Below are 20621 nucleotides of genomic sequence, written 5' to 3'. Positions count from 1 at the left end.
CACACCACACACAAAAAATATAATATATATATATATATATATATATATATATATATATATATATATATATATATATTATATAATTGTATATACATGCATACATGATAGTATCTCAGGGAGACTAGATAATTTGGGAGTGACATGTTAAGGTTCTTGCCCACCTTATAGCGTGGAGGAAGTCGTCGTGCTCGAAAGCGTTACAAGGTTCGCCAGAAACAGCGTATTCTGACCTCAGAGCAACTGCAGAAGGTGGCAGCCCTTCAGTGCCTCATGTCTGCTTCTGATGAGGTAAAGCACAATGCACTTAAGCGATGAATTGAGTCACCCATGCAGCAATACCCTTGCCACCCTGGCCAGATTGTTTTGCCACCTTTGATATATGCAACTTTGCAAGGGATATATGCTAGCATGAGGGATTTTTTATATCGGGTGTATAACCTGAGTCAAGGAAACACATTCCCTTCTAGAGCTGATATTACTGTGTATAGTTTTTGTACCATTTTCTTTTTCTTAAAGAGAACCGTTCCTCTGTATTTTCTCTCCCTCTCTCTCATTCACATTCAAGCTCTTTGTCATATCTCCCATTTTTTTTCTGATTGACAGCGATATGATCTAGAGAGCCTCATAGAAGAACTCTGTGTACGCCTTAAGACTGCTGCAGAAAACGAGCACAACGTGACTAACAGCACCACCCCTTGTAATAACAAATCCATAGCACGGAAAGGAGGATCACAAGAGAGCATTAATGACACAGATGACTCGGCATCAACATCAACGCCAGAAGAACAAGCTGAGAAGTGAGTGTTTGGCAAGTGAGAAAAGTTCTAGTAGTTATTTATTTTATATTATTTCCATATATTACTTTTCTTTTAGCAGTATATGATGTACCAAAAAAAGGGCTATGATATATGAATAATGAGTGAATCTGTAATCTGTAGTTTTCATACTTTTACAAAGATGCCTCTCTTTTTAGGTATTATGCAGCCTTTCCACCCCTAAGTAAAAACTGTAAAGAGAACTGCAAAGAGAACTGCATCCACGAGAAGCAATGGCAGCCAGGAAAGGCACTATGCTCATGTGTTTGGGAGAACCAGAAGCCTTCATTTTCCTCAAGTCGTGAAACCCTAAAGCTGAGCAGTAGTAAGATGCCTCGCTCTCACCGCAAGAAAGGTCGTGAGAAGGAGAAGAAGAAGGAAGTGGAGGCTAAGTTTGATGTGCCTGAGGGTCATGAGGGCAGCAGGAGACATCACCATGTGTCATTCACATGGCATGCAGCCTCCAAGCACCGTGATTCCAAGTTGAGCGAGAGCTACGACACAGATAGTGCCTCGGAACATGAGCGCAGCGGCGAGAGGAGGAGGAAGAAGTTCCTGGGCCCTCTCTTGGACGAGGACATTGGGGAAGGCTACATTGGGGACACAAGTTCACGTGAGAGTTCTGAAGACCGAGACAAGGGTGAGCAGGATCAGGAAAAGGGGAAAGGAGACAAAAGTGATAAGAGTTATGGATCAGCTATGCAGGAGAAGAACAGGGCAAGCCAGGAAGAGTGGGAGTGCATGGGAGACTTGTTAATGGAGGCAAATCAACATGAGAGTGGTGTGCCACCATCGAGCGGGGGTGGCCGTCTCTTTGAGCGTGGAAGCACCTCAGGGGGCACCAGTGGCTCCAGTAGCGACGTTGAGACATATCCCTATACAGCAGTAGACCAGGAGGCTGAGAGTGTGCGGCAGTTAGAGAGGAAAATTTCGGATACGGTGGCACAGGTGTGGGGCCAGGCAAGTGAACATCTGAGCCATGGTCAGGGAGAACATGTATGGGATCCTCCTTCTATGGAGGAACTGACTCTCTACACTGCCATATGTGGCTTGGGCTTCCCTGACCCACATGGGACCCAAGACTTGGCTGCCATAGAGCAGATACCGTGCAGTGAAACTGTCCATGCATCTTTGATATCAAATATTGAAGGATGGCAGCAGAGTCAGTCTTGGCAAGCCCTTGATCTCATCACCCAAACTGACCCTCTCCTGTGTAACATTAGTTGCCAAAGCCCACAGGAGAGTCACAAGGTTGATGCTGGAAAGGATGCCAGTGCCCTCATTCACCTGACCAGTAGCCTAGAAAAGTCCATTTGGTCTGACTGTAATGCCAACAATATCTCTGGCAGTGAAGGCACCTTGTCAGCTTGCATAGAGGATCCACACCTCAGCAACATTTTAGAGAGTAGAAAAAGTGACAGCTGCCACACAACTGAGGAGCTGGAGAATAAATTATGTGAGTCATTCATGAAGCTAGGCTTGGAAAATCTATGGGAAAATACTCTAGGCCTGGAAGGTGTGTTTGAGGACCCTAGTGTAAATAATTGTAACTTAGAATATATATCTGAAAATAATAGTGGCGAAGGAGTTCGAACAGATTCAGAACATGAGAAGATGATGGCCCTTGTGGAAGATGTTTGTAAAAGTTATGAGTCACAAGAAGAAAGCGCTCTGGACAGCTCACTGCTGAAGCAACTGCCGTCTGGCCCAACAGGGCCTCAGGCTGATCTGCATCACACTGAAAGCAGTGGGTTCTCCATGGTGGTTCCTCGTGGCAAAAGCACAGAACTTGGGGCTCCTCCTGACCCCCTTACCGAAAGTATGTTGTTGGGCCATAGCCATGCTGGACACCTTGGGAGTATGGACACTTTACCCCTCGGCCAGGATGAGGAAAACCTGCTCACTTCTCCTCGAACACACTTCAGGCCCATCCGTCAGGAAAGCATTGGTAGCACAGCTGATGACCACTATGAGGACGGGACGATGTTCATCATCAACTCAGAGCGGCCGGATCTGCCGTTCCAGAGGACAAGCAGTGGGGCCTTATTCCTGGAGAGTGACCTTCTTGAAGGTTCACCCAAGAAGTACATGGTGTACAAGGAACCTGTGCCTAAGGTTGCTCCACCAGATGAGGAGGAAGAACTCGTATCCCATAACCCATATCCAGCTGTTGCATTAATACCTAAATTCAAAGTAGTCAATAATGAGAAGTTCTGCCAAACAGAGACAGCAACTACCACCACTAATGGGAGGTCCTCCACCATCAATGAGAAGCGAGTGTCCTATGAAACGAGTGGGATCATTGAAGGCTTTGGCCACAGCCAGGATGAGGAGCCAGATGTGTTTGAGTTCCAACACCAGGACTTCCCAGATAACAAAAACTTGGCCCAAATTTGGAAGAATGAGATCCAAACATCAGAAACTTCCTTCCCAAGAAATATATGGCATATCAACACAGACTGCGATAGAGGAGACGGATGGCCCCATTTGCATGAGCTGGAGGGAGCTGGCCTCTCTAGCAGTGCCTGGCTAAGCAGGGGAGGGGAAGGTGGCGCTATAGGCTGGAGCAGTGAGGGTCACTTTGAGACCCCTGCTGAAGTGATGATGAATCAGAGGTCGGAGGCACTAGCTTCTCTCTGGCATTGCGACAGCCCTTCAGCTTCCCCATCCTTCCCCGCATCCATCCCTAATCTTCAAGCTCTTTGGACAGATGCAAATCCACATGCTATAGATAATACTGATCCAGATACGGGCAGATCTAAAATGTATATTATAACTAATCCAACAACTCATATTCCCGAAAACTGCAGTGTCATGTCTTCTCTAGCAGAAGTCAGTCCTTGGAAACCTGGAAGCACATGTAGTATGGAAAGCAGTGTGAAAAATAGAAGGGACCAGCTTTGGGCAGAGAAGTCATTGGCAAGCCATCATCGTACTCTACTTCAAGAAGTCAGTTTTAGTAAAAGGTGAGTGTTACATGTAGTAAATGTTTATACAATTGAATGTATGTGCATTTTACACATGTGAAAGTAGACAATTTGTATAGCTATCTTTGTAACATTCATCAATATCTGCTAACTCCTTTTTCCTATTTTTTTCAGGAGTGATGAAGCTAGCAGCAGTAATAATATAGATATCCCGGGGGTTTGTCCAGAGTTAAGGTTAGAAGTTGACCAAGAGGCAGATGAACTCTTGGGAGCAGTTCATGCTCAGACCTCAAGCAACCTCTCTCACTGCCAAACCCATCTACCTAGTGGCCGCTCCCTGCTACCAGACCACCATTCACCCCGTCCCCTGCATGAACGGCTAAAAAAATGTAGTTCAGGAAATCCTGTGAGCAAGACTACACCTTCTGTTATTCCCGATTATAAGTTTAAGGGGGAAGACCTTGAGCGAGAGGACCTGGATGATTTGGCTCCAGGATGGGAGCTCAATGATGGCTTTGAGTGGGAACCCCAGACCTCTGGAGACCCTGATGACGAGGTAAGAGGGAATTCCTGATCCTAGCACTACTTCTGTTGCTACTCCTACCTTTCCCACATTCCTCTTCCCACAGTTGACATTATGTATTCTGTGTAATGTACAGAATATTGTATAGTAAACCACTTCAAGAACTTGGATTGTATGTTCAATTTTTTAGAACGTTGGAGAGGTATATTCATTATCTGTTATTCATTTTCAATGGAGTGTCTTTACAAGGTTGAATTTATTCTGGTAATCATGTTCATTATTAAGAATAGAAGGCACTGCATAACTTATCAGACTAAAGTATGATTTTAGTTTCTGGGGTTTTGAAGAGAAGAGGCAAACCGTTAACAAGTCTTAGTCTTGAGGACTAGGAAAGTTCGCACTACCAAAATCTCTGCCATCATTAATCTTTTCTGTGATATTACAGGAGTGTCCAGATGGATTAGGGGATGATGATGATGGGGAAAGTGGAGAGGTTCTCTTGTACGAGACAGAGGATGGCACAACGTATACCATCCCTGTGGAGTACCTGGACGACACCCTCTATGACCAGATATTTGGTGCCACGGAACCTGCCACTCAGCGCCTTGGAGGGTCCCTGCCTGATCTGCCATCAGGCCACCCCACTGCTATACGTTTCTCTAGTGAATTAGAAGACGAGTGGAAAAAGAGTGGTATTCCTTATAAGGTGGGTTTAGGATGTTTAGAAGCTTGCCCCTCCCTCCCTAACTTTGTAAACTACTCCATTTGTAATAACTGAAGTCATATGTTGGTATCTCTGCCATCTGCTTACTTTTAGTTCCTTTTTTCAGAGCCATTTAGTCTAAGAACAATACTTTCTTCTTTATAGATGAATTATTAATCCCTATGATTGAGATGACATGACCATCACATCATGAAAAAAATTGGCCTCATGTGACATGAACATAATGTCATGGGAAATTTTGGCTAAGGGTTGTGGTGATGCAAACTTTCACTCATGAGAATATTGGATGATTGGAATGATTTCCCATGAGTGCACAAAGGTCTTGGAGGGTGACTAGACTCAGTGGGCATTTAGGAACAGGCCTTTGCATTATTTCTATTGATATACAAGTGTAGAACGTACTGTCGGCTCCATGAAGGTTGCCATTTCAATGCTCAGTATCCTATACCTGGCTGTCATGACACGTGGCACAGGTTGCATTGGAGGAAATTGAGTAATATGGGGGAGGGGGTGGGAGATGTTACTATTATTGCACTGAGTTATGGACTACCAAGAGAGATGATATGGAGGTTGTGCAAGAAAAATAGTTTATTACCATCTTGATAAATCAAACCAAATAACAAATATAGACATTGGAAAATGGCAAAAAAAAATAAAGACACTTGTACAGAAAAAGAGAAGATAACACTGCAAAGGGGAGTCATGGGGGCTTGGCACCACACATGCGTGTTTGTGCGCACCTGATCTACAAGCCCCACACTCATGTAAAGCTAATGCCCGAATTTTGGGCCAGTGAAGTATCCGGATCCAATTGGTTAGGCAATAACTGAGCTCAATTTTCATGCCTTTTAATCCAGATTAGAATGAAAGGATTACTTCACCTTCTTTAACCAGTAGAAGTTGAAGATATTTATGTTAAATTTAAGGCTGATGAGGGATTGGAACAGTAGCTTTGTTTAAAGAGGAGAATATCATTAGGAATATGAAACAAATTAAGACTCCTCAGTATTGCAGTAGTTGTTAACTTAATTTAAAAAAGGCAGATGGTGTTGATGTAAGCAAGCTGCTTGTGCTAAAATCCTGTATTGTTACTGAAATATTCCAAAGTATTGCACTAGCAGTGACTTTAATTGCCAGTATTCCCTTGTTTTTTTTTCTGTAGTAAATATAGTCCACATGTAGTATATTATTAGTATGTACTATAGATAGACATTAATTTATCATGTCAGCCCATTGCAGCTACCATTTCTGATTAATGTTATAATCTGCCATTACCTCAAGCATAAATTCAGACACTAGAAATTAGCAAGCTTGTATACAATTGCCATAATTAACTGGTCATTAAGGGAAACTCACTGCAGAGAGGATTAAACACTTCATTTTCCAATTAACAAATCTTTAATTGGTTTCTGAAACAAGCTGTATAGTTACCCTAAGAAATAGTTGTATCTTATATATTGTTTATCTTTTTAGCTTAATGAAGAAGTGGCTTACTTTGTTACCTTCCGAAATGACTTATGTAATCTATCCTTTCTGCAGGTCCAATTACCACGAAAGCCAAGGCCAGGGAGGTGGATACCCCCTTCTCGGCGGCCCTGTACCTTCTTTATGGAAGGAAGCTGTCGTCGCAGTGACTGCAAATTCTCTCACGACCTGTCGTCCATTACCTGCAGGTTCTGGGAAGAGGGCTCTTGCCTGAAGGGCATCACCTGCCCCTTCCTGCACGGCTACCCCCTGTATGTGGCTACTAATACCTCTCATCACCTCATCCTCTCTCTCTACTTATTATTTTTCTTCTAATCAGGGCATGGTTTTCTATCATTCTTTCTTCTTTTTTCTTGTCTTTCTTTTTTCTCTTTTCTTCTCTGTAAAATGTTATAGGCTAGATGCACAAAACAATTCTAAAGTCATTTACTTCTAAAGTCATTTCTGGTTTGCATGAAGGCTAGCCAAGAGACATTGAGACATGAACCAATTGGAGAAATACAAAAGCATCGGGATTGATGGAATTTATTGCCATGTTTACCTTTAACAAATCCTGCCATGGAATTTGTTTTAACAAGAGTTAGTGGTTTAATGGTCAGACAAATACACTTACCAACTTAGTTTGCCCTGTTATACTACTTACCCATTTTAGAGACAATTTTAGCACTGTAAACAGTGTTTGTGTAATGAAGAACTTGGTAGTTGATTTAACTTGAAGGTGGTATTCAGTGATATTCCATTTGAATATATTTTCATATCACCTTAAAAGGGAGTATGCTTGCAAAGCTAAAATAATCTTAATGTGAGAGTTCCAAGTACTCTTGCCTTGTGCATAGTTATTTAATTATATTTTGCAATGGATGTCTCAGTCTTTTAATGGTTTAATTGGTAGTATGAGTAATGTTCATAAATACTTCACGTCGCTTGGTGAGTACTTTGTGTTTGGAGGATTTTCCCTTTCCTACATATAATTAACTTTTGATAAGCTTATTTATAAGTGAATGTGGATCTTGTAAGCAGTGCATGAGTAAAGGAGCTTACACTTCACCCATCAGTGTTAGGGAATAGCACAAGTGTGCCTTTTGGATGCAGAAGACTTGCAAAGTTGCAACCAGTTGATAATTTTTATGGCATTATATTTCATGTCCATTATGAAGCTGTGGCCATTTTAGACAAGTCCAAATAACATAGGTTTCTTGTTGTTTTTGTTTCTTGATTCCCACACATCCTACCATTTACACACTCTTAATTATTTTTGTTTTTCAGAAAAAGACAGACAAAGAAATCTTACATACTATGTATTTTATTATTATTATTATTATTATTATTATTATTATTATTATCAAGGCTTACATTTATAGCATATCCTCTACAGATAAAATAGGTTACTCTTAACTGTGATGTTTTTGCATGAAAATTTTAGATTCTGCCAAGTACAGTGAAACTGACTGATTACTCGGAAATTCTTTGTTTCTACAATTTACATGGTTCATATTGATATTGGATTTTGACAACAGATATGCAATAGTTTAGCAGTTCCCAGAATTGCTACCATGTTTCTGGTATTTTAGGCCGTGAGAGTTACATATCTTGTCTCATTTCTACAAAAAATCATGGTATATATTCATTCTTTCATAGAAGGAATGATCGAAGTCATACATTTATGTGAGAACCTTTGGCATAACCAAGAGGGAGAAGAAGCACAAAGACCATGCCATCCCCCTCAGCCCTCTATTGCAGAATAACTTAAAAAGAAAAAAGAAAGAAAGAAAGAAAAAGTATACAGGGTCAGAAAAATGCTGGTTTATCACTACCCATTTTTTCAAAGTTGTCTGTTGAAAAGTCTGTATAGTAAAGTATGATTTTTGGTGGTTGCTTTACTCACTCATCACATTAAGAAGGAAATGGGTTATTCATTAAAATAAAATTCTATATATTGGAATGCCTTCTTGTGTCTAAAACCATGTAAACAAGTACAGTGCTTGTAGACTCCTACCCACTTCATTTCAGCGGTAAACCCAAGCTAGAGCTGGAAAAATCTATATTTGCATTAAAAAATTGATACACATTGCTAAATATTTTTCCTTTTATATGAAGTAGTTTGATGAAGCTGTGTAATATTCTTTTATTAAATTTAATTTAATAAAACTTAGTTTGCTCATACAGAAAATTAGAATGGGAACAGCAGATTGAAACCCAACACTTTTCTTTTTGTTTGTTTGTTTTTTCTTCCATACTTTACCTAGGAATCATTACTTTTCTGTCACTGCTGCTTTGCTGGTATTAATAAAATTAGTTCACTACAAAGGGTACCTTCACCATACCATATAACAAACACCCAGGCTTCTGTTGACATAATCTGACTCATCTTTTTTTTTTATTATTATTATTTAATAATTTGTTGCAATAATTGATATTACGTGTTGGTGGCTCCCTCTTTAAGAAGGAAGCTTATGTTGTTTAATAGTGTTGCATACATTCTTATCTCATTTTTACTAACCAGACTAATGGAAGTTACCTTTGTCTTTGTTATCAAGTGTTGTCCTGGTTCTCTCCCATTGTTGGTTATCCCTTTCCCTCATGGTTTGAACCCCCTTTGAATACTTTGTAGATGGGATGCTCTGACCATCACTATGAATTGGTTCTTGAAGTAGTGATTAACAGTCCCGTTTTATCCTTAAGAGCCATAGTAAAATCGGCTTTCTTTTTCTGTAGTCTGGTCATAATTTGAAGAAATTAGAGAAGTTTTGAGCTTCATATTTGACATTGAGGGTAGTAGATGTAGGAAATGGAAGCTGTGATCAAGTGTGCCTTCTAACAAGACCTGTGCTCATCCCTCTCTCTCTTAGTTCATGCTGAAGGGAGGGATATTCCCCTTGCTCTCCTGTGTTTTTATCATGTCTTAGGTGTCTGCACTTATATACAGTTGTATGACAAACATTTATTATTCTTTTGAAAAAGTATAGTGTTGTCCTTAATTGTGGACAGTGGATAATATCTTGGCAAAATTTTAGAAAATTACCTTAAAAATTGTAACTCGTGCTGGTGTATCACTTACAGTTTAAGAGAAGGACAAGTTGTAGGGTATCATAACTTACATGCATGTCTTTTCTCTTCCCCACCCTCCTGTTCTCTGAACAGACGTAGACGGCGCAACAAGAGTGAAGGTGCAGTACACAGCGAAGTGGACAGAGCCGAGCACCATAGTTCCTCCTTTGAAATAGACTCCGAGATGGACTTCCCTACCCTCGGGTCATCCTGTGAGAGTAAGGTAGGTCAAGATCAAATGGTTTAAGGTCAGGGTTTAAGAAATAAGAAAGGTTTGATTACAGTATAGTAATGATCATGATTAGAGGTGGACCAGATATCCAAATCTGCATCAGCATCACTTTTAGCATCCACATCAACATCTGCATTTGCATTCATCTATGCAGATATCTTGCATTATAAGACACTAGACATGTTAGAGAGAGGGAGGGGGTGAGGTTACTATAATTTCTCTAACTAGGACATTATTCACATTATACACTTCAGTATATTGTATACATATGTGCAATAAGTGCAATTTGTCTTTATTAAACCCTCAAGGACAGTATCAGAAATTTCTCAGCCTCACTGACTCTGGAGACTTCTGGCAACCATCCTTCCATTTGGCCTGGGAGTCTGCTACATGTAGTGGACTTTCCTGCTCGACGCGCTCTAGTGCATCATCTTGCCTATAGCCGTACCCAGTAGATCAGCCAGTTTGTTATGTTGGCTATAGGTGTGGCCCGGCAGAAAGAGGTTAAGAAAAGTGATGAAGCATTATAATGAGATCTATGGCTGTTTGAAGTATCAGACACTGAAATTAAATATGGTCATTAATTATTTACTAATGTTTCCTCAATGTAACTCAGAATTATGATGTTCATATTGCTACTCCCCACTTAGCATCTCAGAATTTCAATTATCTGTGGCACAGTCTCTTGATGGCTAAAAATATCTATATCCCTATCTGTAAATACTGAAAAATAAATATCCACATCTGCATTCATGTACATTGAAAATTCAACATCTGGGCCACCTCTGATCAAGATTCACAGTATAGGTTAATGAATAATCAGGTTGGTTTTGTGTTGTATATAGAAAGGAAATATTTATTTTTGTTTTGACTGTATTCTAATTTTATTTTATTTATATATTTTCTCTTTTCCTTTGTAACTTTACAGCCAGGATGTGCTGATGAGCGCATTCCCCTGGCACCTAGCATAGGCAGCAGCAGTAGTAGTCAACACATTACCAGGAAAAAGAAACGGAAGTTTATCACGATAACAAAGAATGTTCTAGGAGAGGTTAGTATTTGATGGTTATCAAATTGGTTAATGTGCAGGAGAGCACTAAGCATTGAATTTGCAACTTTAATGTCTTAAATTTTTACTCTCCCATGAGCAGCAGTTTATGCTGTAATATTATAGATCACATTATCAGTGTGATGTGATTCTAGAAAGGCATTGATCAGAGGTAAAATAAAAGGACATGATATACTTAACCCAGTGTCAGTGGGTTTATGTACTGTCCCCTTTAGATTTTAGTGAGTTTTGTTACATATAGATGGCCCCACATGTGCTCAGCCCTAGTTGGCCCTAGTGACTGATGCTGATTTCCCAATTCCTTGAATTGGCGGGAAAATGTGTTTTTCTTTCCAATACTATGAACCACATGCTGCCAGGGAAAATGCTGTGCTCATTTTTCTGGTGAAGTATCTCTGCACTTAGATGGCTCTGCTAGTTCTTAGCCCCAAAAGAGTCGATTGGTAGACCTTGTGACCCAGCCTAATTTCTAATTACTAATACTATGAATATCAATGGTGTTATTTTTATTATAATCATAATTACCATAATGTTATAAACATTAGCAACAGCAAAATAAGACAACGCAGAATATTTGTGTCAGTCAAGGAAAAGGGTAAACGGGCTAGACAGGCAGTACTCGTAATTGGCTTATAGTGACTTAGTACAAATGTAGCCATCTATGTGTAAAAACCATTGATAAGGTAAATTCATAGTGGACATGGCATGTACATACATGCCATGCCCATCAGCAATGGGTTAATATTGGCATTGTTATCATTCTTATTGATGTTATGATTATTAATAACATCAAAGACAATGAAATAATAGAAGTGAAACTTTTAAAAAATTAAGGAAAAGGGTAAACTCCTTGGTGACTAAGCACTTGTAGAGACATCTATGTGTAAAGACAATAAATAAACTTTTATTACAGTGGGCATGGCATTGTAGTCTTGCCACCCGCAGACATTGGGTTGATAATTGATTAACAGGCAGATTAAGTATAATTTGTCATTGAAATTCATAAAGCACATCAAGGGAAGAGTGTTAAACCTGTAATGCTAGTTTGCAATACCTTGTATCCAAGGTATATGAGTTTTTTAATGTCTTTTCCTTTCAAAGAATTTACAAATATTGATTCATCTCAGATTCTTAACATTTTAATTTTTCTAGAAAGATTCATGTTTTGTTTGTTTGTTTTTTCTTTTCTTTCTTTCTTTTCCTCATCTGGGAGTTGTTTCTTCCTACTGGTATTATCATCAAATCTTAACCCAATGTGCGCTGGCTTTTTCGGCGGCTGTGCAGTCCGCCAAACGGGTATATCTGTATGGGCAGCATTGGCACTGTGCCGCCATTGCAACATAGTAGGTGCGACCCACAGCATTGGTGCTATGCCACCATGGCACCATAGCAAATGCCACTCATGAACAAGGGGTGAAACTGTTCCTACAAGCATAAATGATTAAGCTTGTTGATGTATGTATGTGTGTGCTTGTTGTGCTTATTCCCAAAATCATATCTGACTACCCCTTCTTCTTAAAGAAATTAAGTTAGAGGAGATTAATATTAATAATAATAATGATGACAATCTAATCATCTTTTCATTGATCAATTAGTAGTATAACAAACACCCAAATATGGAAGAAAAAGAAAAAAAGATATAGATTTTAAAGGAAAAAAAATATAGAGAATATAAATATATAATAAAAAGATAATATAGATTTTAAAAGAATTTGTTCTCCTATATATAATAGAAATATATAAAAAAAAAAAAGATAATATAGATTTTAAATGAGTTTTTTCTCTCTTAAGGTTAAAAGTGCGGAAGCCGAGCGTGCTATTCGGCGTCGAGCTGCACTGAGGAGAGAGAGACGCCGGCGCCACACGGACACAACCACCGCCAATGCAGAGCTGCACGCTGCTGCGCCAAACAGCGACGCGCCTCCACCAGTACAGCACAACCCGAACACCCTCAGAAAAGCCGAGCGCCACCGTGCCTCAGCCTCGGGCCACGAAGACGGCACTGTGTCGGATTATTGACAGTGTGTCGCCTAGTCGGGATTATACGATGTGTTGTTCTTTTCCTTTTTTTTAATTTATTTTTTTCTTTTTCTTTTTCTTTTTTCTTTTTTTTTTTTTCTCTCTTTTTCTTATTCTTCTTTGATCTCTCTCTCTCTCTCACTTAACCAACAAGGCAGCGTGTGTGAAGTGGGATGTTTTTTTGGTGACGTCGTGTTTCTGCCTGCAGTTGTATGGAACACCTGGGGCCAAACTGCTCAAGAACATTTTAGCATATTGAAAAATAGTTCAGACATTTGTTTAGCAGTTGTGCTGTCTGCATGGAACTGTGGCAGCACTCAAATCAGTTCTTGACACTCTTGCAAGAAGATAATGCTATTTATGGAGCAATGAGTTCCAACAGTTTTTTTTTTTTATTATTTATTTTTATTATTATTATTGTTATTGTTATTGTTATTATTATTATTATCATTATCTTTGTTATAATTGTTATCAGCAGTATTATTATTATATGAAAAGAGAATTCATAAAAGGAAATGTCATTGTCATTGTGAGCATACATAAGGAAGAATATGAATCATATGAGTTTTGTAAGTCTGGAAACTTATAAAGCAAGGCACTTTTTTTTTTTTTTCTTTCTTTTTTTTGCGTTTTCATTTTGATAATTATCATTTTGTACAATTTTGTAATTGTCTACATTTTACTTCTGATTTACCTATTGGTATGTTTGAATATGTATTTTGTGGTGTTTATATGAGTAAAACTTTTTTTTTTTTTAAACCAAGCCCTCTTGCAGTAGGTAGTGATAAGTTACTACATTTCAGGGATTCTGTACTACTTTTGTGAAGAACAAATGAGCAACATGTTGAAGGTCATTGAATTCCACTGTACTATGCACAACATTAAACACAACAAAGTACTTGCTTCAATGTTGAACTTGTCATAACCTTCACTGCTTGTGGCCTGTTTTAGAAAAAGTCAGGAGATGTATCCTTTAGTTAGCAGAAAGGACAAAATCATAAAGTCATACCTTTTATACACCCTTTTCAATAGTGTTGTTCCAATATTTGTTGTGAACAGTAGATAGCGATCCAAACCTTTTTTCCCCCATTGGCCCAATTTTGTACAGCTTTTTGTACATTTTCTTTTCAAAGCTCCCTTACTTGTGGCCAGTACGACAGACCCTTCTGGTAAATTTTATCCAGTCCACTGATTTTTTGTTAGGTCGGATATTTGCACTAGTTCCTGTAATCCAGGTTTGCAGCAGCAGCGCTTGAAAGAGAAGGAGCAGAAACTATGTGGAGGCTGCAGTGCATATTTATTATTATTATCATCATCATTATTATTATTGTTATTGTTATTATTATTATTATTATTATTATTATTATTATTATTATTATAACTATTATTAATACCATCATCATTAGGTAAAATCATTGTTATTATTACTATTGTCATGATTATTAACATCATCATCATCATCCAAGAAAGTTTTTATTATTATTATTATTATTACTAATTTGTTTTTCATTTTATTTTCTTAATAACATTAACTTTACTTTTTTAAAAATTCTTACTTTACCAATGTGAATAATTGTCATAGAAGTATGTAAAGAAAATCTCCTCCAAAAGTAACACAGCACATACATATGTGGGTGTTTGTACATTCAGTTTAATTCTCGTGCTGTAGGTAGAGGAGTTACAGCATAAGAAAAAAAGACCCTAGTGGTTCCCCAATGGTGAACAGAGCATTAGTCATGTGGCTGGCTCTGCTCAAACATTCATGCGCTAGTGCATGTCCTATCTCTATGCTCTCGTGTGTCTATCCACACTTCCCAGCCTCTTGCTAGTGCGCTGCGGTTGATAAGTAGAAACAAGAGAGTAGTTAGGTCATGAGCATAATGTGTATGAAGCTCCCTGTCACATAGAGTTAGAGATTTAGGTCTAACTCTGACAGTTCCAGCTCAACATTTAAAATGTGGAGTTGTTGATGCAGAAGCATGGGCTCAGGCGATCATGTCCCCTGCTTATGCATATGTTGGGCTCATTGTGTATTGATTTGCATGTGAAATCTGTTTTGTGGCACAGTAAAGGACTTTCAGCCATGCATGGCGGAGAAAACGAGGCCACTGTAAATAGACTTGAAGACTTGCCCTCAAGCGAGGACTAGAGTTGGCTCGGTGTATGATGAGTGCCACATTAGGAGAACAGTGACGTGCCAATCCCTGAGTGATAGCTTGGTAGGTCCTCAGCGATACCCAACCATCACTCAGCTGCCTGTGGGCCTCACAACATGATCCCTGTTCTCTCTTGTTTTTCTACTGTATTAGGATGTTACTTTAAACCAGGAGTGTGTGAGTGTGAGGAGGTTGCTGAATAAGCCTTCACAAGTTCTTTTGTTATTTCTGAGTAACATCACGTTGGCAAAGATACTCCTTCTAGTCAAGCAACCCAAAGTGTTATTAGTTCTTTTGAGTTACTTTCTAAATCTGTGAGGTCACAAACTTCTGTTTTAAGAGAAATTAGGATTCTTTTGCAGTACATCTGCAAAACTGATCAGTAGACTCATGTTTTAAGTTTGTGGAATCTCACATGTGTGAGTATGATAAACATGTATTTTATGGCATTTTTTGTCCTTTTAACAAGAAGCAATAATGTAATAAGATGAAAATAAAGAGAGAACACGAAGAGAAGTTGTGTTTAAGTATATACCATGAATTTTCTTCTTTTTTTAAGAAGTGAAAGTTAATTGTATGGAAGCATGTAACATGTACATGTATTAATTTGGTTATAGTATTGATGGTATAATAGTGTAACACTGTTTTAAACAGAAATATGAAAAAAAGTGCATGAATGTGATCAAGTAAAAACTCGCTGAAACTCAAAAAAAAAGGTGAAAAACCTCTGAATATCTTAGGAAAGTGAATGAAGTGGGAATAAGTGTCGAATATCAGGAATGTTCTTTATCCCCTTTAGTTGTTAATGCATGGAGTGCACAGAAAGAAAGTCAAATAAAAACAATTACACAAATGGTAGCGTAAAAGATCACAGGGCATCCCATTATAACGAGAGAAAAATGGCGTGCTTATTTCAACGCCATCTAGGGAGTGAACGGGCAACCATACATGCAGTAGAAAGCTTGATCATATTTGGTTACGAAAAGATTACTACTAGGTATACTATTTTGAAATATCCAATTTGTATGTGTTGTTAATTTACATCAAAGTAGATCTATTCTGCGCCTTGAATTAGTTTTTTTTTCTTTCAGGCTTCTTGATGTTTCTCCAACGTGGAATGATGACTTAGCCCAACTTTTATGGATATTACTACAGTGCACACACGCTAGCCACATTGATCTCTCCTCCCACACTCGTTCATACGAAGAATCTATCCCCGTACCTCAACATGTTTCAAAATATTATGTAGAAAAGATCACTAGCCTTTTGATTTTTTTCTTAACACCCAGAGTTTGGTGGTGGTTACCGAAAATCCCCAAAGTTCATACTGATAGATGTGTTAGACTATTACTCCCTCCACAATGTCTATTATCACATCATCTGCCGAGGTCAACACTCAACCTCCAGGAGACATTCCTACTCTCCCAATATTCTCAACTTCATCCCCTCTACCCCACAACCTTCTTCATCAACTACCCCATCCTCCCTTATTACTACTCTACAACCTTATTGTCCACCTCTCCATAATACTACCTCCCTCAACACTACTCCCTCTTCCGCACTCTCCCTACCTTCTACCACCTCTACAAACATCTTAAAAACACCCTGTTTAGCCCAATCAAATGGGACCGATTTTTCGTGACGTCTATGACATCCTGCCAAACACTCGTTCCACAGCCCGATGCCCTCTATGTGCCCAACCTGTTCATTCGATCAAACTGCTCTGGACAGTCATTCACATGTGCCAAAGGTGGCGGCCCCCGCAATGTATTTTATAGGGGCTGCCCCACCTACAAGTTTGAGTCTGAGGTGGCAACTCTCAGATTCAGACCTGGCCTCACTCTGTGCGAAGCCGGATAGGAAGCGCGTCGGCGAGGTTTTCCTCTTACTCCTGACTCCAATAATGTCGCTCTCTCTCCCCATCTCCCTCCTGGCACTACCCGCAACAGACAGTGTAGACGTTCCACCCCTTCTCCTGCCACACACTCACCACCTACCTTTGCCGCTGCTCCTCAGACACCGGTCTTCTCTTCCCTCCTTATGAGAAAACCTTCGTTTCTAAAACTCCCCAACCAACTACGTATTCCAGATACTCAAAATTAACTGCTTGAGAATCATATCAACACAGAACCCTTCGTCCACCTCCAGTTTCACAACTCCCGCTCTCTCCACACTCAAAGTGACTGCCGATATTCATCCTACTCATGTTCATCCTCCCAACACACTCCACCACTACCTCTCGTGGCCGGTCCCTAGAACGCTTGTTCTTCACAAGTGACCTTATTTTTCGTAATGCAGATCGCCTACACACTTTGATATGCGCACGCAATCGTTTTCATGCCTTGAACTTTCTATTCTCCCCTTTCACTGATCAGTTTTAGACCACTTTCCCTATTGTGACTTCTTCCAGTCCTCCTTTCAGTTACAGTCCTAAGAGCTGCCTATACAGCCATTCCCTGAAACTCAAGGCCTTATATCTCCAATTGTGTTCCATGGTGGAATTATGATTGCACCAAAATACTTCGCTTAAGACGCGCAGCCTGGAACAGTTATCGCTACAAACGAGGCACCCCTAATCAGCTATCAGTCCTTACCTCCTTTAAAAGAGCATCCGCCTATCTTCGTCGCACAATCCGGAACGGTAAAACAACTAGCTGGCAAAATTATGTTTCCTCAATTTCATCGGTCTGGTGTCGGATTCATAAACTATCTGGCAACCCGCACCCTCCCATCTAGCCCCCGTCCTCCATATTTCAGATACTCTCATCTCTAATCCTCTCCAAGTCGCTAGTGAACTGGGTGACTATTTCCGCCAGGTCAATAGCGGTTCTTACCTTTCTCCACATTGCTCTTCCATTAAGACCATCAGAGAACGCATCCCCATCACCTTCACCCTGTCCTATGCTGAGTCCTATTATGCTCCTTTTTCTTCCTCTCAACTTCACACTGCCTTACAGTCGTGCCGCAACACCCATGAAGCATTACCGTATGCTCCAACACCTTCCATCTTCATCCCTTCCTTCCAGTTAACTATTTTCAACCACATATGGACGACAGGAAATTTTGCTTCTCACTGGCGAGAAGCTCTTATCCTCCCGTTCTTGAAACCCAATAAATCTAACAAGCTGCTAACTCCCTTGCTTATTTCGAGACATTTATTACTTCTTCATTTGCACGCCATGACTCCATATTAGCCATATTCTTCGACATGAAAGGCATACGATACCAAATATTCTCCAACAACTGTCCTTTCTAGGCAAAACATGGGTATCTGTAAAAAGTCCTTCCCCTCCAAACGCACTTTCCAGGTTTAAATTGCTTCTTGCTCATTTTGATATGATACACCACTGTGGTCTTCGCTTAACCCTAGGCGCATTCTGCTCCTCTCCAGTTGAGAGCCTGTACACTGAGTCAGGCATGCCACATCTTTCTCGACCCTATACTCGTATCTCTCTCCGCTTCCACCAACTTTCCCTCACGAAACTATCCCTCGATCTCTGTTTCCTACATTTGCTTCTTCTCCACGTTTACCTACTCCTTTCTCCATTCGCGTGGATACTCTCCTCTCCCATTCCCCCTTTCCCCGTCACCGACCTCTTCCATTTTCTTTCCATTCCGTTCCTCCATGGCTTATACATCACCCCCGTATATGCTCTTCTGTTTTCCCTGACCCACCAAAATCGGATATCCCCCCTTCTGTCCTTCTCACCATTTTCTTTGATCATGTCATTCCTATAGTATCCATGTATACACTGATGGCTCCAAATCCACCTCCGGTTCTGGTTTCGCAACTCGCACATTCAAATTCACCCTCCCTCCTGAATCCAGTGTCCTTACTACAGAACCGTACGCAGTCTTTTTTGCCTTAAAACACATATACTCGCTCCCTTCCTCCTCTTACTATTTTGCTGACTCATGTATCTCATTATCCGCTTCTCACGCATTCCAACCACGGATTATTGCACCCACTTTAAGACCTTTCTACATACTCGATGGCAAGCTTTCCGGTCAAGTCTAATAAATTGCATGCTGTAAAACTATCAATCTCATGGTCACTCCATTTCATCGGAACAGATGGTGCGAGACGGCTCTCGCCCACTTACACATTGGCTACACTCGCCTAACACACTCCTATCTGATGTCACGTTCTGATCTTGTCCCTATTTTCTCTATGTAATGTTCCTCTTTCACTTCCACACATTCTGTTGTCCACGCTTTACTGCAGCCTGTACCTCTGCTTTCCCTCACCTATCCTCCCATCACCGACCTCCCAACCTGTCAGACATCCTTACGGAATCCTACACTTTCTGCTTTGAAAACTTGTTCTTCCTCAAATGCATACACATCCTTCACTTGCTTAATCCTGCTTTAACCCATCCACTCATCGCCTCCTTAACCCATCTTTATCCTTGCTAATACTACTCTAGACTGTTGACGTATAGCAACTAACGCTAACTTCATCCCCATCCTTATTCTTTCTAATACTATACCTTCCTATAGGACTACATGACCTTAGATGTCTAGCACATTTATTTTTGCTTTTAACCATTAACCATTAAGACCACATGTACGAAGAGAAAGGTTCAGGTTCATCTTTCGTATGCCCATGCTTTCAATTAACACGTTTCTGTCGTGCACAGGCAACAATAATCTTATATTATTTATGCTTTAGGGAAGTATCTCAAACAGACTCATGTATTGTTTACAGAATGTGTTTGAAGGGTCAAAAGAACATTACGAAAATTCATATTAAGTTCTATATAGAAACCAGTGTCAATAGACGAAAGAAAAAGTATGATTGCGACAGACCCGGGAAAGTGTCGCGATCGAGGACTAGCGACTTCAGTATCGTGAGAGTTTTTTTGGCCAGCGGAAATGAGGGCTTTTAAAAAGCGCCTTCATCACCCTCTATCGTAATTTATTAGTAAGGCTACTTAAAGAAAAAAAACATGGTCATCGTTCCCGCCCGACCCGAGAAAACAGCCCCGACCCGATTTTTTTTCTCTCCCTCTAAAATTTTTCTAAAACTAAAAACGCGAGCTGAACGGCTCAAATTTTGCATCTCGAGTTTCGCGCCTTCCGAACCAAGGTTTATATAATGTATGGACATTCCGAACTTGCCCGAGTGCTCCTTGTCGCAGTGCCTTAATGGCCGATTCTGGTTTTACGGCATTTTTATTGTTTTTATCGTAGCTGGCATAGTCCAAGAGGGCTGCTCTCTTAATCCCTGGTATGGAGTGAGCATTGCCAACGACACGTCACTTTCATCGGCACCAACGACTCATTTTATGATTGTCACCTGGACCCCCTCCCTCCCCCCGACGCGCCTCCTCCCAGAAAAAATGGCAGTAACCAACAATTTTTAATGTGGCCTCATAAAATATTAAGTAACATTGCAAGGCGAATCGTCATGAATGTTGCCTATCAACATTTTTTTTTTCGTATCATGTGAAGGGCATATTCTTGAGAACTAAACCAGCGTGTAAAGCAGCACTATACATTAATGCCATTGCAGTCAATATGCATAATGTGATATTTACCCATGATACAGACTTTTTGCCTTATAAGTTTTTAGAAAGAATATAATATATTCTTTCTAAAAAACTTTGTCTAACAAATTTTC

The 20621-nt window shown here is 40.0% G+C and overlaps 1 protein-coding gene across 5 annotated transcripts in view; it reads left to right on the top strand.

Annotated features, from left to right (window-relative positions):
• Positions 1 to 15514, top strand: part of LOC119568390 — a 58693-nt gene extending 43179 nt beyond the window's left edge. For 2 of the 5 annotated variants that reach the window (XM_037916882.1, XM_037916884.1), the window contains 9 exons: positions 169 to 288; positions 604 to 797; positions 974 to 3781; positions 3917 to 4298; positions 4711 to 4971; positions 6529 to 6725; positions 9616 to 9745; positions 10683 to 10805; positions 12615 to 13740. In XM_037916882.1, coding sequence (XP_037772810.1) covers positions 169 to 288; positions 604 to 797; positions 974 to 3781; positions 3917 to 4298; positions 4711 to 4971; positions 6529 to 6725; positions 9616 to 9745; positions 10683 to 10805; positions 12615 to 12842 — 4443 coding nt within the window. In that variant the 3' untranslated portion in view covers positions 12843 to 13740. Of the gene's footprint in view, positions 1 to 168; positions 289 to 603; positions 798 to 973; positions 3782 to 3916; positions 4299 to 4710; positions 4972 to 6528; positions 6726 to 9615; positions 9746 to 10682; positions 10806 to 12614 lie in introns of all 5 variants that reach the window. The other 3 variants (XM_037916883.1, XM_037916885.1, XM_037916886.1) reach the window with 3 other exon arrangements.
• The last annotated feature ends 5107 nt before the right edge of the window (positions 15515 to 20621 follow it).

Source organism: Penaeus monodon, chromosome 43 (assembly GCF_015228065.2).
Source record: "Penaeus monodon isolate SGIC_2016 chromosome 43, NSTDA_Pmon_1, whole genome shotgun sequence".
Classification (NCBI taxonomy): domain Eukaryota; kingdom Metazoa; phylum Arthropoda; class Malacostraca; order Decapoda; family Penaeidae; genus Penaeus; species Penaeus monodon.
This window is presented reverse-complemented; position numbering and strand designations above follow the sequence as displayed.